This window comes from Gymnoscopelus braueri, assembly GCF_963280865.1.
Source record: "Gymnoscopelus braueri genome assembly, chromosome: 2".
Lineage (NCBI taxonomy): Eukaryota > Metazoa > Chordata > Actinopteri > Myctophiformes > Myctophidae > Gymnoscopelus > Gymnoscopelus braueri.
This window is the reverse complement of record NC_137604.1, coordinates 50091894-50111354: the sequence shown is the minus strand read 5'-3', so window position 1 is coordinate 50111354 and position 19461 is coordinate 50091894. Positions and strand designations below refer to the sequence as shown.

Here is a 19461-nt window from a genome sequence, read left to right as displayed (position 1 = left end):
TTATAAGTGAAATGGGACATTCTGCATAATGAGTAGGCCTACTTTCTACTTTAAGTACATTTTGATGCCAATACTTTTGTACCTTTACTCAAGTAAATGTTGACTTTTACTTGTAACAGAGTACTTCTACATTGCAGTATTGAGACTTTCATCCTTAACTCGAGAAAACATGCGAATACTTTTTCCACCACTGGGAATAGAAGCCTACATGATGATCTGTTTATGGAACGCATAGCTCACCCACATTCACAGACACTACAATGTTAATACTACAGTTAATTGTAAAAAAAAAAAAAAAAAACGATAACGATTTGCAATCATATTAATTCCGACACACTTACCTGTAACCTGGCTGCCAGTCAATCAATCTCAGTGACCAGCTCCTAGCGCGCAGGTGTGGTTCATTATTTCATTAAGACGATACAGTGACAGAGTTGCGTCTGACAGAAAACCTACAGTCTATGGACACAACTGACACTGACAGGTCGGCACCAGTGTTGCCAGATTCTGTGAGAGAAACAAGCAACCAGGTCTAGGAAAACCAGCCCAAAAGAAGAAACAATGGGCCACATAAGCACTTTAACATATACATCAGCTATTTGAAAATAGCAGATCTACAAGCTCACAACGCGTCGCGATGCGACGCGTTGTGAGCTTGTACATTGGCTATTTTCAAATAAAATATTGCGGGGAAATTATAATAAGCAGATCTGGCAACCCTGGTCGGCACGCCAGACTGTAAGCCCCGTCAACACAACGGTGAATAATATTCACAGTTGTTCTGTTACCTTCAAAATAAAAGTAGTACAATTTAGAACTGCCCTAAAAGGTAACCGGAAAGCTGGCCCCAAAACACACTCGCCCCTATTTCTTTCGCCCCCCAGCGGTTCTTGTATCCTTGTATTTGGATAAGACAAGGTTAGAAATAAGGTTAGGGTTAGGCATAGTTTTACTGAGGTTACGTTTAGGAATAGGTTATATGGAATAGTTTTACTGAGGTTACATGCGAGCGTGTTTTGGGGCGAGTGTTCTTGTATTCCCCTAAAATACTTTTTGAAAATAATGTATCTTATTACGGATTTGTCGTTCAAAAAAGGTTGGCAATTTGTATAGCAAAAGAATGAATAAATGACATGACACCTTTAACACAATAGGCTACATAATTTGCTTTATTTTGAAAATGATGGATTGGAAATATTGTTCCTGCTGAGACTGCAGGCTGCAGACTATGCACCTTTCAATACAAATAAAAATAAAATAAAAATCACCTTGAATAACATTGGTGGAGTTCAGCGCTCTGCTTGCTACCAGCCACAGTAATAATATCAAATCTTCAAAAATAACATATGGGCTGGACTGGTCATCATGTGGATCAATTGAGCTGCAGACTGCAGCTCAATTTATTTTTAACTGCAGCCTGCAGTTATGCAATTTAGTATAGAAATGTAGATGTATGTAGATGTAATGTAGATATGAAATCTGATATTTTAACAAAGCACTTAAATAGAACATGAAATATTTATACTTACTTTAAAAAAGCTCTACCACGAATAGTGAGCACTGATTAGCACCAGTCAGTCAGTATGCAATCACATGGTCTGGCTCTAACCTGTCTGTCAATCTTTTTTTCAACGAATAATTTGTAGATTTTCTGTTAAAGTGTAATATTTTGATGATAAATTCGCAATTTATCAACAGTAAGCTATGATTAAAGAAGGCAAAGGTTTGGCGCTATTATAACAGATAATTTGCAATTGTGCTCTGAAAAAATAATAGTCAATAATCAAATACCTGCATCAAATGTTCTATAATAATCTATACACGCCAAAATACTGAAAGCTGTCAGCTGTTTCACAAACGATTATTTACTAAATGAAATCATACAATCTCTCAACGAATGCTACGGAATGCCAGCAGAGACCCCTACTGGTCAAAGAAAGATAATTTCAGCATAGTCAGTGGTGGGACAACAGCCCTTCAGTGAAATTGTATAAATATATAAAGCAGATTTCAAGTTTCATAAAAAATAAAAAAGTACACAACAGACAGTAGACAATTTTATATATTACATTATTTACACATCTCTGATCATTCATAATCATGTCATGGTCATGTTTCTTAATTGATGTATGGTCCCTTTCACCCCCAAAAGAGTCATTGTTTCAGAAGTCTCTCCACAGATGTAAACATTCTTCTTGGTCCTTCTGTGTTGTGTACCCCTTATTCTCAGTGTCCAACAGATCAATAGATAAGAGCAGAGTCACTGTCTGTTTTGAGGACCCAAATCACAGAAATTCAGTATGGGACCTGGGGTTATTGAAAAAACATTACTGTAGTCAAGCAGGGATTCTCCGCCACAAGTCCATGCATAGTATGGATCCATAGATTAAAAATATATAAAGAAAGGCACATCTCCTTTATTTAAAGAAAAAAAATTTCCACAAAAAAAGAAGAAAATAGAAGAGTCTCAGGGCAAGGCCCCACTGAAGGTGGCTATAGGCAGGCAGAGGAGAGAGCAGAAGGTGTGCTGTAGAGGCCGGATTTGTGGGGAATGGGATTGTCCACGCCTCCAGTCTGTGGAATCATCAGGTTTGTAACACACAGAGATCTCACATCTGTATGGGATGGAGGGGGTTCATTAGTAACAATGCTTTTCAGTGTTGTGGTGTGTATAGTTTGTATCTACCTTGTCTATCTGGCGTGTCTATCACTTTATTTATCCATGCCTATGCATCGCTCTCTGTATGCCAGTGTTTTACAAATGTAATCTAACTTCTATCACTGTAAATCCATGCCTATACATTAGCGGGTTTGAGCACCACTGATATAGCAACATACGTTTTTCAGAAAACTGTTATGATTTAGAAGACATTTGTAGAATCGGCCTCATGTCTTAATGAGTTTAATGTCTTGCCTCCATACCTGGCAACACACTGTAGGATTTTCTTCTCATCCTGGTCCAGACAGACAGCGAAGGTTGTGTTGTCAGTCCCACTGACCTGCACCTTGTCCACCTTCACCTCAGTCACACTCAGCTGCTGTAGAGGAAAATATAAGTCACTAATGGATGTTGTCCTGTAGTGCAAAATGCTATATTGCCTCCGTTGCTTCTATTCCTCCATTGCTATTTCACTCATTACTGTCATCTTAAACTCGACTCGACTTTGCATTTTGGTACCAGTGAGAAATTGAACTGTAATCAATGCCTCTATGCAGGTATAAGAGAATAACTAGTACAAATCAAATATACAAAAACATACAAGACATTGTAGCTTTTTAGATCATATTGTTATCTTGAGGAACCTCAGGAACATTCCCACAGTATGAGAGACGATGTGGAATTGATGCTGAGATCATATCAAACACCCCTTTAGTGTACTGTTTTTCTATACAGACTATGGTGTTCCTAGTTCATTATGAACGCACCATGCAGTTGCCTGCTTACCACAGAGACATACAGACATCAGAAACACAGAGACATAACGAGACAGAGACAAAAAAGATGTGCAATGTCGTCCAGCAACTGAATCGGGCTTATCACAGAGATATAGAGACATAATTAGTCACAGAGACATCAGAGACTTAAAGAGACACAGACATCAGAGACTTAAAGAGACACAGACATCAGAGACTTAAAGAGACATAAACAGACACAGAGACACAAACAGACACAGAGACACAGATATCATATACTGTACATAAAGATAAGGATAAGGATAATTCCTTTTAACAGGACGTTCATGAAAGTCCTTGCGGGCTTGTTTCCAATGAGGGCCTGTGAGCAATTAGGGGTTAAGAGTCTTGCTCAGGGACAAATTTCATTTCATCGACACATATGCTGGCGTGGCCTGGAATCGTACCTGGGGCAACCAGGGCCTCTGGCTCCCTAGGCGGGCTCACTAACCACTTAGCTATGGCCGCCACCAAGAGACATTAGAAACACAGACATCATATACAGAGACATAAAGAGACACAAAGAGACATCAGGTACATAAATAGACATAGACACATACATCAGACACAGTGACATCAGAGACATAAAGAGACACAGAAACGTAAGGCCAGTATATGCATTTCACGATATGGCGTTCTGAGTTTTTAACATCGTCTGCGACTCGCCACAGTGTTGCCACACAAAAAAGGAACTGAATGTAATCTTGGGCATCTCTGTGGTGACGGAGTTTACAGTGTCGTCCCAAACAATCAGATTGTACATCCTTTTATGAAGACCTTTCATTTTTCCACAGACACACGGAACTGTCTGCGAAGGTCTACCGCGTCAATGCTTTCATTTCGACCCCACTTTTGTCATGTGACTCATTCATTGGTCGACACTTGTTGCACAAAGCATAAATTGACCTTCCAGAGACACAAAGAGACACAGTGACACAGAGACACCAGAGACATCATAGAAATCTGGCTCACCTGATTGTAACCCTTCTTGGATTTCCCATTTTGTCTCTTCAGGACCTCTGTCATTGTGAGTTGCAGGCATTCCATCTTTGGGTCTAGCAGGAGAAATTTGCACAGTCAAATCTTCAGTATTAATTCACAGGTCCATTTTCATACTTTCAAATGAACAAATGGCAGAAAATGAAAACATTCCTGTGTAATTTCCAGATCCCAGCATAACATAAAATGCTGTTGCATATTTACATTTGTTTATAACATTGGCCAATATGAGAGGAAAGTGGTCTTTGATCCATAATAGTTAACTATGTTGATGATTTAAATAAAGCCAGTAGTGAGTAGATATTTGTAGTGTACCTAGCTTCTCTGGGTTTTTACAGGCCTTCATCAAGTTTACGGAAGTGCAGACTTTGGTTTCTCTTTTCCACTGACTTCTCCCACTAATCACCAACTAAAAGAGAGACGGAATAATATTATTATTTGTTATTATCATTTGTTTTATAGTAGCATAGTGCAGCTGGGAAGGAGCAGTCATACAGTAGTAATGATTCTCAGTTCACAACACAAGCTAATATTGATATTTATTATAATAAGGCTTGAACACCGGTTGTGATCAAATACCAAAAGTTACAAAGTTGTAAAAAGACAAATAAACAGCATTTATAGATACAGCAATAACAATAAGTGTTAACATAGCATTTTTGTACTATTTTGCTTACTCTAGATTTCAAAAGTGTAAGAAATAAGACAACATCGCATTGTGAAATGTTTTTATATAGATCCTATAAGATTAAAGAGCTTCCTACCCTATTGTACACCACATCCAGCTTCAGAGGCACTGCTTCCCGGTCTCCATCAATACCAAACCTCTTACCAGCAGCACCTTTACAGAGGGAGAAACACAGACATGCATTTAATGATTCAGATCCATGGATGCATTTTACACACCAATATGCCAAAGAGACACTTGGCAGTGGGCATGGCTTCTCATTAGAGGCATGTAACTTCCAAACTGATTCATGCACCATCATGATACTTCAAGGAAGTGTGGGTCAAATAGTTACAAAGTGCTTTACATAAAAATTAAGGAAAACAGATTTGAGGCCCTATTTTCGCTGGTGCCTTACCCATTATCCCTATACTTCTTTGCCATTTTTTACTATTTTTAAAAACATTTTCAAATAGTTCAACAAGCCGATCTACATCGACTCGTTGTGAGCTTGTAGATTGGCAATTTGAACTATTTGAAAACGCTGTGGGACAGGTCCATGCCCGCTAAACTGAAGCTGAACTACTGTAGCCCATAAAGATTAATGTAAGTGATTTCCTCACTGACTACTGACTATATTTATACATGTGATTTATTTTTATTTATGTGTGTGTGTGTGTGTGTGTGTGTGTGTGTGTGTGTGTGTGTGTGTGTGTGTGTGTGTGTGTGTGTGTGTGTGTGTGTGTGTGTGTGTGTGTGTGTGTGTGTGTGTGTGTGTGTGTGTGTGTGCATGCATGAGTATGTGCATGAAAGAGAAAGAAACAGTTACCCATGGCCTTGACGGCTCGTGTTCCTGCAGTGTGACCCAGCTCCAGTGAGTGTATGAACACCTCTGTCCTCCGCTGGCCTCCAGCTAACGTTAACTGCAACACCAAACACATGCAATCACACACACATGCATGGAACATTGGCACTTAAAGGCAGTGGCATGTTTCTATTGAATACCTGTGATGAAAAATACTAATAAAGTTCAATACCATGGGTATCGGGTAGGAATGTAACGATTTATCGTAAATCGATTAAAATCGATTTAAACTGGTGACAATTAAAATCGATTTAATAAAAAATGTATCGTGATGCAAACAGCAGAGGGCGGGGAAAAAAAGAGAAGAAAATATTTTTTTAGAATTGATTAAAAAAAATAGTTTTCAATCATTTGCTACTCTATTTAATAGAGGATAAGAGAAAACACAGTATTGTGTACAAAAAACAAAAAAAAGAGAGAGAGAGAGAAGAAAATACTGGATTTGTGTAAGAGAAATAATTAAAAAAATAACGTTTTTTTGGTAATTTGTCTAGAAAATTATTGTGTGTTTAAAAAATCGTGAAAATCTTTACGTGAACCTAGTATCGTGATTCGGATCGTATCGTGAGTTGAGGGAATCGTTACATGCCTAGTATTGAGTAAGGATCTTGTATTATCCTAGGCAAATGCAATATTGCGTGTGTGTGTGCATGTGTGCGTGTGTGCGTGTGTGCGTGCGTGCGTGCGTGCGTGCGTGCGTGCGTGCGTGCGTGCGTGCGTGCGTGCGTGCGTGCGTGCGTGCGTGCGTGCGTGCGTGTGTCAGCATATCTAACCTCAGCCTGATAGAGCTGGATCAGAGCGGGTCGTAGAGCATGACGACAGTAGTACAGCACCAAGTCAGCCAGGATGGGCAGATGCTGCCCATAGGAACTATCACAAGACTGTGACTCACTTTTAGAGGTTTGCTGTGGGACAATAACCACACAATTTATCACTTCATTCAGATGCATAATCACATGTTTGGCCTTTACCAGCTCTTTGGTTATGTAACAGAGAGCAAGATCACAAGTTGTACTTGAGTGAATTTGAATGATGTCAATTCTCTGAATTGTGCATTCAGTAATAGATTGAACATAGTTTTTCATTCAATCAAACAAACAATGCAATAATGGTAAATGGTATGGTATCGGTGTGGTAAATTAAACGGGTGTTATACCTGGCAGACCACGTTGGCAGGCAGGTTGAGCAGGCTGAGCGTGTTTCTTTCGTACCAAGGATCCAACATTCCAAGGAGGTGGGCAATGTCATTAGTACTGTCTTCTGTGCCCGAGGAGTTGAGGTCCTGGTTTAGCAAATTAAACAAAACAAGTTAGACTAATTTCGGCAGTAACGTTAAATAAACATCAAAAAGAGTCCAAACCATTTTAGCACCAGTAGATCAGATCGACAACAATGCATCAATACTATAAACATTGAATAATTTGAAAAAAAACAATGCAACAATACTTTTTTATTAATAGGTTTTAGCAAGTAATTTGAATGAAAAGCCTTCACATTTTTTGGAGGAACACAAGTTTTCCACTTTCCCACCAAAAGTCCCCAATGCTAAACCCTTCTTCCGCTTACATTAGATGAGGCATTCGCTTTCAGAAGACTGCCTGAAGACACCGTAGGAATAGAAGACCGCCTGCACACCGGCCCTGCTGCAGAGTCCCTCTTCACAGGTACAAAGTAGAACTGCAGCTTGAACGCCCTGCTGAGACGTGGACACACATTCTCCCTCTTCCTCAGGCTGCTGTAGGCACGTGCCACCTTCCCTGCCACATGATCCGCTCCAAACACCACCACCCTCAGCGTATTGCTCTTACTGTCCTCGTCACTGCTCAGAATGGGCCTCCTACGGAAGCAGACGTGTTTGAGAGTCTGAGCCTGTGGCTGCGGTTCGGGGCTCCGCAACTGGACCTGCTGGGGCAGAGAGTTGGAGCGCTGGGACCGCACCATAGAGAGGTCTGTGGCTTCCGGGTTACCCAGGCTCTTGGCCCTGTGAAGTAACCGAGAGCTCTTGGGCTTGACGAACAGCCGGTAGAAGTGCTGGCTGAGGCGGGCAGAGGATTTACTCATGGTCTTTGGGGAGGATCTCTCTGGAACCGGAGAGGAACGAGGCGAGGAAGTGGTATAGAAGTCATCGGGATCTTCAAAGAAGTCGCTGTCTGCACCAGAGGTGACAGAGTAGAGCGAAGGGGGGTAAGACTCGGAGGCTATGGACAGGGTGGAGAACATAGAGTCTTTGGAGGCAGTGGAGAGGGAGGAGACGTTTGAGAAGGTGGAGACACGGTGGTGGGTCCTGTAACTATTTGGGATGATGGACATGGCGGGTGGCTCTACTCCATCCTCCTCCCTGTCGTCTTCTTCTTCTTCTAGATCATCCTCCTCATCTTCATCATATGTGTCATTCTCCTCCTCTTCCCCTCCCTCTCCATTAGTGGTCTGAAGGTCTGTCAGGTCGTGCTCATTCTCCAAAAGGGTGTTCAGAACATCTGCAGTCACAATGAAACAAAACGGACACAGAGTAAACTTCTGCTATCTTTCATAGAAACAAATCCCTCAATACATTCAGAGTATGCTTTTCAGCAAACATGCTGGATACATTACCAAAATTATCTTTGTCCCAATGAAAAAGGTAACACTTGGCTGTGGGCACGGGTAGAGTCTGCAACATTTCTAAGAGGGGGATAGAAAAATAAAGGTAAACATTGAAAATCAAAGTAATTAAGACAAATCAGTGCTAATATACAGTAAAGTACAACAGCACTGGAATGTTTTACTGTAACATATCACTCTGCTTTGTTTACAATCAAATTGAGACGGAAAGACAGACAGACAGACAGACAGACAGACAGACAGACAGACAGACAGACAGACAGACAGACAGACAGAAAACTCAACACACTGATTTTGCACACCAAAAGATGATTAATTGTCTTCATAGTACAAAAAAAACAGCAACCACTGCTTTCATGTTACACTGAGGGTGAAACATTAAATGAATACTATGAAATAGAACCCCATCATGTTTTGTGATGTGGTTCACTTTCATTGCATTAATTGATTGTGTTGATGATCTCAGCTTATTTGAGACTGTGTGTCCTGTGCTCTCACCGTCAGACTTCCTCCCATTGGAAGCTGGAATGCCTATCCTCTCCCGCAGTTTCTCCAGGCCCTGGATCACATGAGCCCGGCCCATCTGCGGGCCAACCATGGCAGCAGCCGTCTCAAGGATATCAGTTACCATGGAGTAGATCTCTCCCAACTCATCCACATTTTGTGCCTGATATAAGGAACATTTATTTATTTTTTAGATGAATTTTTATGCCTTTATTATGGATAGGACAGTAGGCTGACAGGAAATGGGGAGAGAGATACTGTAGGGAGTGACACGCAGCAAAGGCCGCCGGGATCGGGACTCGAACCCGCAACGCACAGTCCGGGCCATAAGGAACATTTATGATAATACAATAGTCACTGTTGAACTGCAGTGATGGACACATGCTGCTACTTCTACTAGATATGTTTCTTCTTGTGATTTGTATGGGGAACTTGTCCAAATGTGTGAATGTGATTATAAGGCAGTCATTCATAAATGTGTTGTACTGCAATGCAATATATTTCAATGTGTTTCTTGGTAAAATATTTCTATAGATTTTCACGTTTACAAATTGGGTTAACCACTTAGTCCCATGACCAAACTATAAAGATATATATTTTAAAAAAAAATCTAACTGAAGTGGATGGCAGAGTCCACACCACTAACAACTGCAATAGTGATAATATAGTTATAGTTATAGTGCTTGGTGGGAACGGCCCTTAACATAATTTAGACCTGAGGCCAATTCTACAAATGCCTTCTAAATCAGTGGTTCTCAAACGTTTTTGTGCCAAGGACCCCCAAATTGATATATATTTGGCCGTGGACCCCCATCTGAAAATGTTTTGTGCCAGGGACCCCCAGAAATGTCTAAATTATTCAAGATTTTCAAGATTTTTTTATAGCAAACGCAAAAATATGAAATGACACAGATGCTTTCCCGGCTAGACATACCTGCAGGGCTGTGTGGATGCTGTGCAGAGGGTATTTGGTGCCCAAGGCAGACTGGTAGGCGTGTTTGATCAGGGTGACGTAGGTCTCTCTCTGGGAGTGCCGAACGCGACAGAGCTGCTCGGCCACAGACAGAAATTCAGCAGGCACCTCAGCTGGGTTCATCAACAACACCGTTCTAAGAACAGGAACACATCCATAGTCAGAGATCGTATACACATGTGTGTGTGTGTGTGTGTGTGTGTGTGTGTGTGTGTGTGTGTGTGTGTGTGTGTGTGTGTGTGTGTGTGTGTGTGTGTGTGTGTGTGTGTGTGTGTGCGTGCGTGTGTGTGTGTGTGTGTGTGTGTGTGTGTGTGCGTGTGTGTGTGTGTGTGCGTGTGTGTGTGTGTGTGTGTGTGTGCACGCTCACACGTGTATAAATGTGGAGGAGGAACACACTCTCACGCACAAAGTTTGCATGCATGTACGATAAAGAGGAATTGTCATGTTGAACAGGAAGTTGTGGAGCTGTTATTCAGAAGGCGGGGGATGAATGGGGAGTTTCCAAGAACTTACACGACACATGAAAAACACGACAATTTGACTTGTCAAAAGGTAGTGACCAGGGTGAAGATGAGCTTCAACTACTGTATGTATACCAAATAAGAGCATCACCTTCCTTTTTCATAGTGAAAACAGTGAGATAATGCTCAGTCTGAAAATAAACAGGGTATTTCCTCAGTCTGTTTACAGTGAAAATAGACTATCATTGAACATGCTGTTGTTCAAAGACTGAAAAAGCTGTTTTAAACTGCACATTGGGTGAATTTTATTAACAATGCAATATGAAATTAGCTCTACTGTAATTTAAATGTTTTAATTAAATTCCAGTTTGTACTCCCTACAGTATGTTGTTTATATGAATTGAATACACAGGACCCCAATGGAAACAAGCCATAGTGTTTTCTTGGGTTCAATCCTTTTAGCATTGTATTTGTATTAAACTGCACTTTCTGTTCTTTTATGCAAACTGTTAATAAAGTATTCAATCAATCAATCAATCAATGCCATTAGCAGATGGTGATGTCATCCAGTCCGTCAGTGCAACACTTTATTCTAGTGCATTCTAACACATATGTAATATTCATAATTCATAAACATTATTCTTGAACATAATACTGCCCTTACATGTAATATTAAATATATTCATTATTTGGACGTACATGGTCTTGGAGGACTGGTTCGAGACGTTGAGGCCTTGTTCCTCTCTTACTAGTCGGTGATAGGATATGCCTGGTGGGAAACAAGCAGGATTCATTCATTTAATCACAGCAATAAGGCCAATAAAAGGGAATAATTACAGAGATATGATATAATCAATTTTGTATTGTGTATAAGGGCTAGTTGTCTGGAGCCAGAGAAGACTGCCATTTTACCTCATAGACAAGATCATTGTTTCATTACATTATATTATCTGAGAGTCTAAAGCATCACGATGTTGCGTAATAAACATACCAACCCATCACACTTACTGTAGCATGTACTGTACATTTGTTATGTGGTTGGTTCATTAATCAATTCAATTATATAGGTCTACTCTTCATTTTCGTACTTCTCAAAAAGCAGAACCCACATGCCGACACAGCGTGTGTCAGTGTGTGTTAGTGTTATAATGTTCTTTTAACACTACATCCGCTTTCAAACTATATAATATTAGAACAATAAAGTACTTCTCTATTCTCCATTGTGCACCCTGTACAACCCATAGTAGCAGATTGAACATCAGTTCAATCTGCATCTGTGGGTTTCATTTCATACTGTAAGTGAAATGATTCTCAAGATGTTCTCTTCCTGATATTGAATCTCTCAGGTGTGCGTTTCGGTTAGGGTTCTCTAAACGATTGGATTTTGCATTGCCACTAGGGGGAGGCCAAGTAGCTACAACTGAATCTGATAGACAGAGCAGAGAGGCACTAATAGAGAAAATGATCAACAGAAATATTGACCTGGGGCCTTGATTTCCTCTTGTAGTGTGGAGAGGAGGTTTCTACACACACTGCTGTAGGGCTCTGGCCAGCTCAGGAAACCATGGAATACGCTTATGGCCTCCTCCAACAGTCCTGTGTCTGGAGGACAGTGCGGTGTCTGCAACCAAAGTAGAGCAAGCAAAGTGTTTTTTTCAATTGATTGTACACACAATGTACCCAGAATAATACCTGGGCACTTCAGGAGAGAATACCCAAATAAAATATAGTAATTATTTTTCTAAATGATAAGATCAGATCTGGCTGAAATTTCATCTGGAGAGAAACACGTTAGTAAAGGTGACAATAACAATAAAAAAACATCTGGAGTGTGAATGTTTACCTGAAGAAGAGTGGACGAAAACATGATAGCAAGAGGAGCCACCAGCTCATACTGACACTGCTCCTGAACCTACACACACACACACACACACACACACACACACACACACACACACACACACACACACACACACACACACACACACACACACACACACACACACACACACACACACACACACACACACACACACACACACACACACACACACACACACACAATCAATTATGATCATATCAAATGTTCAACATCATGGGTCCATTTCAGCCACTGACATTCACAAACACTGCAACAGGAAATCAATTTACCCATTTAGGATGTTTATGTTGTCAAGTGTGAAAGGGTCTATACCACAAAGCCAACAGCCAAGTTGGTGAAAACCAGTGCAAAGATTTGTGGCAAGAACAAGGCTCAAATTAATGTCCAAATAATGCTGGAAATGCTTTCAAGCAGGACAATGAAGATGGCACTGCTAGTAGCCTATAACTGCTTCAAAATAAAACTACATCAATGCATTAAACAATATAAAAGAGGTTGACCATGGACACTTGTTTCTGGCCTGGACACAGTTTGCACATTAGTTAGTGTCCTTTCGCACAACAAATCCATAGTAGTGTTATCTCCACCCCTCAAGAATTGTAGTTGACAAAAGAAGCAGCCAGCAATTCAATGGTAATTGGTCATTGGATGATGCATGTGGTTTCTATCATAGACATAACACACAAAGATGGCACATTGGCCACTTGATTGTATGTCAATGTCACTACCAAATTATATATAGTTTTTTAATCGTATACAAGTACCTGGAGAGTGAGACTAAAACATTTCATTCAGTTTTATATACCGTAACATCATCCTATTTAAGTAAAATAAGGTATTTGGTATGAAGACCCACATTTTTTATTTAACGTAAGTATCCTGTATCATAAGATAACTACATGTATGGCATTTGTAACAAACCAAAATACTTAAGTTGAAAAAAAATCTGCAAGTTGTAATGATTTTAATTGTGGAAAGACCTCCTTCTTCAATAGACATACATGCAGGAGGCAACGCTTTCCTCAAACAATATGGTGGCTGCATTAACACATCGCTCCAATGAACAGCAGGGGCCAAATGTAGTATCTATGGTATCTACAGGTACATGTATCTAAGGTCTCAATACCATCCCTAGGACCAACCAGTCCAAAGACCAACCAGTAGGGGTCAGCAGTGACAAGATTACAGTGAGTGAGGAAATCAGAAAAAGGGGAGAATTATTCATAAGAAGAGTTGGAGTTGACTGCAGATAACATGTGATGAGCATGTAACATTATCTTGTACTTTACAATCTTATTGTATCATCACTGTATGGTCTAAATTAATCACATACATTAATACAATAATCTAAAACATAATCAACAAATGCATCAATTATTAAACTAATGGTTAGTTTATAGGCCTCTTACCTCTCTGGTCTTACTGATGATCTGTTGCAGGAGGATGAGGAAGTTATCTGGGTCCCTCTTCACCAACTCCTCCAGACTCCAGCGGTTCATTGCCAGGCCTGCTGAGCACATCAGAACTGGAAAAAAGCAGAATAAGTTAATTCATATAAGTAATCACACAGTACTCGTGTCAAAATAAGAAGAGAATGCAATCAATGTTATTGTCACATCACATAATTACAGTTGTAAATGAGTGGATGAAAAAAAAAAAGTGCAGTTAAAAGGAATAGTTAATGAGGGGCATGGGCGGCTCCCCTGATCTATCTGAGCCTCCCCTGATCTATCTCCAGACTCTGGGCAAATTGAAGCAAATTATACTTTTCATAATATATTATTTGTATTAACTGCAATTACCGCGACTGTCATCTCCATGACAACACTTCTCTGTGTAGTCTACAACACTACACTTGTATTGTGGGCTGTCATCTCCGTAACAACACTTCTCGGTGTAGTCCAAAACACTACACTTGTATTATGGGTTGTCATCTCTAAGACAACACTTCTCTGTGTAGTCCACAACACTACACTTGTATTATGGGTTGTCATCTCTAAGACAACACTTCTCTGTGTAGTCCACAACACTACACTTGTATTATGGGCTGTCATCTCCGTCACTACACTTGTATTATGGTCTGTCATCTCCGTGACTTTACATTACTTGAGACCATTTTTCAAATATTTAATTATTTTACATTTTGGTCAAAATAGCCAATTTTACATCGAGGTGCCCAGATTTCCCTAGTGCCCACCTATCCTGTTACCCTGCTGAAATCATATTTTATGCAATAATAAGCTATCTGCTTATCATACATTCACAGAATTATTTGGACTGTGGTAAAACACTATACATTTAGTAATATTATATATATAATAAGTATATTTATGTTATGTGGAATATTAAACTAGAATCATTGAATCTTGTTTGTTGTTATTAGGCCTAGTATTATTCATCATTATTGTCTGTTACCTAAATTCATTAGCCCCTGCTCTAAACAATTCAGCCCCCCCATAGCTCCCCCAATCAAAATTCTCTGGAGCCGCCACTGATGAAGGGTCATACAACGATAATTTTATTTTCAAAATGGACCCTTAAAGGTCTGTAACTCTGAGAGGGTACAAATGGAACCAAATACCCGTCCCATTTGTACACTCTCAGAGTTATGGGGTCCCTTGAAATGAGTTTGAGTACCACTACATTACATACACTTATGTACACAAAATGTGTTGAAGACAGGGGTAATCTCTGCTAATAGCAAGGAATCAAAATTAGACTGGTATGGTCCTTTAACGGTTAAAGACATTTGAAGAATTGACATCAGGGTCTTAATGGGTTAAAGTTTAACCCATTAAAGGGATACTTCACTTTCGGGTCGGGGAAACATTTAAAAAATATATTAAAAATAAATGAAAAAAGTAATGGAAAATTCATGGCCCCCTCACGCATTAGAGTGTCCTACTAATGTGTGAGGGGGCCTTTATTTTGCCATAACTTCTTTCATTTTTTTTTAATATATTTTTTTAATGTTTATTTTATGTGAAAGTGAAGTATCCCTTTAAGACCTGAGGCCAATTCTTCAAATGCCCTCTAAACCAGCAGTTCTCACACTTTCAAGATGTTTTAAAAATGTTCAAAAATAGCAGACGCTAAAAATCTAAAATGACAGATGCTTTTACAGGTTTGATGGGTTAAAGGAAGGCACAGCTAGGAACTTTTACCTATATCTTGCAACGTATGAAACATTGTGAAAAGTTGCATCAGTTCATCATTATCTTGAAAGTTGTCTATGGTGTGTAAAACACTTGCGTGGATGGTTTGTGTGTGTGTGGGAGGCAGATACAGTGTGATTCGCACCAACCTACAGTATGCCACATCAGACTTATGGCGCATGACGCCCCACTCATACACTGCAGCAGCGTGTGGCACAACTTCCTCTCAAAGTGTCAACCCGAGCACTTCCGCTGGCACACAATAATATGTCTTTTTGACGATATTGAATCAACAACAACAACCGTTGCTTGGCAATGAACTCATTGCTCTCTGGTTTAGGGTTTAGCGACACATGTTTTCCTTGTGTTTAAAAATGTGTGAAACAGACAGACTTAAACAGTAAATACATGATATAATGTAACTGGGGAAGAAGTTAACATCTCAGTGGATTTTTGGAATAATTAGGTTTTTCCCCCCTCCCCCCACTGCAAAATCCTGTGTTCATTTAAAGGGATATTTCACTTTCAAAAAAACTTTTGGTTGGAATTTTTTTATTGAATTTTATTTCTTTTCGTTTTCCAAAATAAATATTAAAAATCATTTAAAACATGTAATTGAAAAAACACGGCCCCCTCGCGTATTAGGGTGGCGGTGTGAGTCACCAGAACCAAGGACGGGTGTTTTTGATGAATCTAACATGGTTAAAATGGAGTTTCACTTCATCTGGGGACCAGATGAAGTGAAGTCCATCCCTCCAGTAGAGGTCCAGAGATTTTGTCAGTGAAACTTTGTGTTGAGAGAACAGTGCTGTTGTGCAGAGGGCAGTTAAATTGACACTGAGGATTTTACATTTTGTATGGCATGTTTATTCACAACATCTGAAAAACATGTGAAAACCACCATGACAGAATAAAAACTATAGCTGTTCATCTTTCCTTACCATTCCAGTGTTGTGCTGCTGTGGGGCTTTGTCTGAGGCCATCCAGACACCTATCAAAAGCATGCTGGATCCGGTCCTCTGTGCACGTTGTGTGCTGCATCTTCAACACTGAGGTCTGCAAAGGGAGAGGATATAATGTTTATAAGATGAGCTCATTATAATGCTGTCTACGTGATGCTCCGTGCTAAATAGAAGCCAACAGTATATAACAGGTGCAGATGGATGGATGGATGCAAAAACACACGCATATGTATTGTTCAACATATTTCTATTAACAGTAGCCTGCCAGAGCATCCCGTCCCATACCAACAGGGTCAGTGACAGCTTTTACCCATATGTCATAAGACTCTTGAACTGATGAACTATGTCACCAACATCCCATTCCCATACACCCACACAGGCACAGACACATGTGTGCCTGTGTGGGTGGCACACAGGCACGGCCACCGCAGAGGTCTGGGGAGATACTTCAGCACACCCCGGATAGTACATCCCCATTGGCCAGCTGATTGAAGGATGGTACAATGTGCCTAATCACATTCTCAATCAGCTCAAAGTGATGACATATGTGGTATAATTAGTGAAGTTCTGCAGCTTTTGTAGCCTTGGGCGGTAAGCTACCCAGTCCAACTTTTGGGGAATGCATAAGTAAAGTAACGTGTAACTGTACATTACTGAGTCTTATTTTGTATCTCTAATAAGCAATCTAAGGCGAGCCTACTCATTGGAAAGCATCCTGTTGAAACTACTCCTATTTGGGAAGAACCTTTTTTTGCTGGTGTTAGAAACCCTTCCCCACCTTTTTGTTACCCTTCCCCAAATAAACTGTTGTTGTTTCATCCTGAGATCTCTGTCTGTGCTGTTGGTAACGACAACGACACACATATACACACATATACACACACACACACACACACACACACACACACACACACACACACACACACACACACACACACACACACACACACACACACACACACACACACACACACACACACACACACACACACACACACACACACACACACACACACACACATATGCACAGTATTTACTGCAGCCACTATTCACCTGCCTGCACTGTGTGTGTATAATACCATAATGACAAAAGCTTGACATTTTAAATGTAAGATAATACTAATACATGCAGACATACTACCTAGTAATATGCACTACAACTGCAACTCCTCCACTCATTTATCTGCCTCTTTCTATGAACAGCCAGCCACGTCAACTTATCTCAGTACATACTGTACTGTACCTGTCAGCTGTTTTGCATGAAAACGGATAAGCAGATAGTTTACACAGAAACCAGAATGGGCAGAAACACTAGAGACAGTCAAATCAGGAATTACGTCAGAGGTAAAGGATGGAGTTGTTTATGTTTTCAGTCCCAAAGCTCCCAAAACGCCATATTGAACAGAACCTTCATCAAAGTCTACTGTGTGCAACCAGGACACACTGACCCAACTGCTAGATCTTCCAATATCTGCCCTACCCTGTATGTATGTGTAAACAAGAAAGTTGACAGACAGCCACAGTCACGCTATGCTGTGTCAGCACAACACGTGACAAAAAACAGACACTTCATCAGCATTATGAAAGCTTAGTGGCGAAATGCATATGCATATGGTCTGTATGCTTATTGCTTACCCGTGCCAACTGAATTAATCACTTTCACTCTGGTGTCCCATAGGTTACTTTTTTTCTTTTCAAGGAAAAAAGTGAAAAAAGCTGATCTACACGCGTTATGAGCTTGTAGATCAGCAACTTTTATATATTTTTTATTACGGCTTGTGGTTAAAGTGCCCGAAGGCATTCCATTACTCTCTCTCACTGCACTGATTGGCAGCTTATTTAAGAGGCCTTCACACTCACATTCACTCTCTATGCTGAGCTATGCAGTATAACGCTGCTGCCGTCTACAAAACCTCCTCCACCCCAGCCACCCCCAGCCACCACCTTTTTCTCTATTGTACCCTGAATGGGTTTCAGATATAAATGTACTGCTGGAGCAGGGGTGCATCCCCAAGAGTAGAACCATATCGCCCACAGCACCCAGTCAAAATGTTCTGCCATCTCCATCTCAAATCAGATGACAAAAAACATGAACACAAGCAGATTTTACAACTGCCACACTCTCCTTACTGATTTGAGTATGAGAGAACATCACACCAGTTTGAGGTGATTAGCACGAAGGATAGGTGGACCTCATCCTGTGTGACCAATAAGTCTGGTCTATGTCGAGGGTGTGAGACTTACACCTTGAGACCCGTTACATACGTAGCTGCCCACCACAATAGTACGCACACGCACACGCACACGCACACGCACACGCACACGCACACGCACACGCACACGCACGCGCACGCACACGCACACGCACGCACACGCACACGCACATGCTCACGCACAAGTATGCTTTCATTCTCATCCTGTGCTTTCCAGCTGAACCTAATCTGAGCAGCTTTAAAACTGTCAAACAACTGCTCGTACTTATTTGTCAACTTTTCGTCAATATTTACATTTTATATTCTCAATATTGTGACCTCGTCTCTTGATAAAGGATGAATATGCTGGCAGCTTAGCTTTGTAGCTACAAAGCAAGATACAACACTCTTGGGGACTTAATTTCATAATATGAAAAACAGATGCTGCAAGTGAGCCTGTGGAAATCCTGATTGACCTTTTCAGACAAAGAGTTTCTGTTGTCAGATCGGAAATTTCAACAACTAACATAATGGGTTGTAAAACCAAATCACTTGGACTGTGGATTATCAAGTCACCTAAAGCAGTGGTTCTCAACCTTCTCAGGCCGTGACCCCCCAAAATGATCATATTTGACCGGGGGACCCTTGAAACTTTTTGTTGAGGCATTACATTTAGTATGACTCTGTTCCACAGATAACTATTGTGAAAAGCGTTGTGAGCTTCTAGATCGGCTATTTATTTATTTT

The 19461-nt window shown here is 40.5% G+C and overlaps 2 protein-coding genes across 4 annotated transcripts in view; both read right to left on the bottom strand.

Moving 5' to 3' along the window:
* Positions 1 to 463, bottom strand: part of pik3r6 (phosphoinositide-3-kinase regulatory subunit 6) — a 34870-nt gene extending 34407 nt beyond the window's left edge. For 2 of the 3 annotated variants that reach the window (XM_080416615.1, XM_080416618.1), the window contains exon 1: positions 342 to 456. The gene's annotated coding sequence lies outside the window, so the exon portion shown is untranslated. Of the gene's footprint in view, positions 1 to 341 lie in introns of all 3 variants that reach the window. The other variant, XM_080416617.1, reaches the window with a different exon arrangement.
* A 690-nt stretch (positions 464 to 1153) lies between these two features.
* Positions 1154 to 19461, bottom strand: part of pik3r5 (phosphoinositide-3-kinase, regulatory subunit 5) — a 28925-nt gene continuing 10617 nt past the window's right edge. Inside the window, exons 2-18 of the mRNA XM_080452236.1 lie at positions 16502 to 16616; positions 13815 to 13930; positions 12367 to 12435; positions 12006 to 12144; positions 11223 to 11292; positions 10024 to 10198; positions 9084 to 9252; positions 8577 to 8645; positions 7551 to 8461; positions 7141 to 7266; positions 6758 to 6889; positions 5949 to 6042; positions 5217 to 5293; positions 4768 to 4861; positions 4426 to 4508; positions 2923 to 3038; positions 1154 to 2615 (exon numbers count right to left, since the gene is read on the bottom strand). Of these exons, the coding sequence (XP_080308362.1) occupies positions 2468 to 2615; positions 2923 to 3038; positions 4426 to 4508; positions 4768 to 4861; positions 5217 to 5293; positions 5949 to 6042; positions 6758 to 6889; positions 7141 to 7266; positions 7551 to 8461; positions 8577 to 8645; positions 9084 to 9252; positions 10024 to 10198; positions 11223 to 11292; positions 12006 to 12144; positions 12367 to 12435; positions 13815 to 13930; positions 16502 to 16616 (2703 nt within the window). The 3' untranslated portion in view covers positions 1154 to 2467. The remainder of the gene's footprint in view (positions 2616 to 2922; positions 3039 to 4425; positions 4509 to 4767; positions 4862 to 5216; positions 5294 to 5948; positions 6043 to 6757; positions 6890 to 7140; positions 7267 to 7550; positions 8462 to 8576; positions 8646 to 9083; positions 9253 to 10023; positions 10199 to 11222; positions 11293 to 12005; positions 12145 to 12366; positions 12436 to 13814; positions 13931 to 16501; positions 16617 to 19461) is intronic.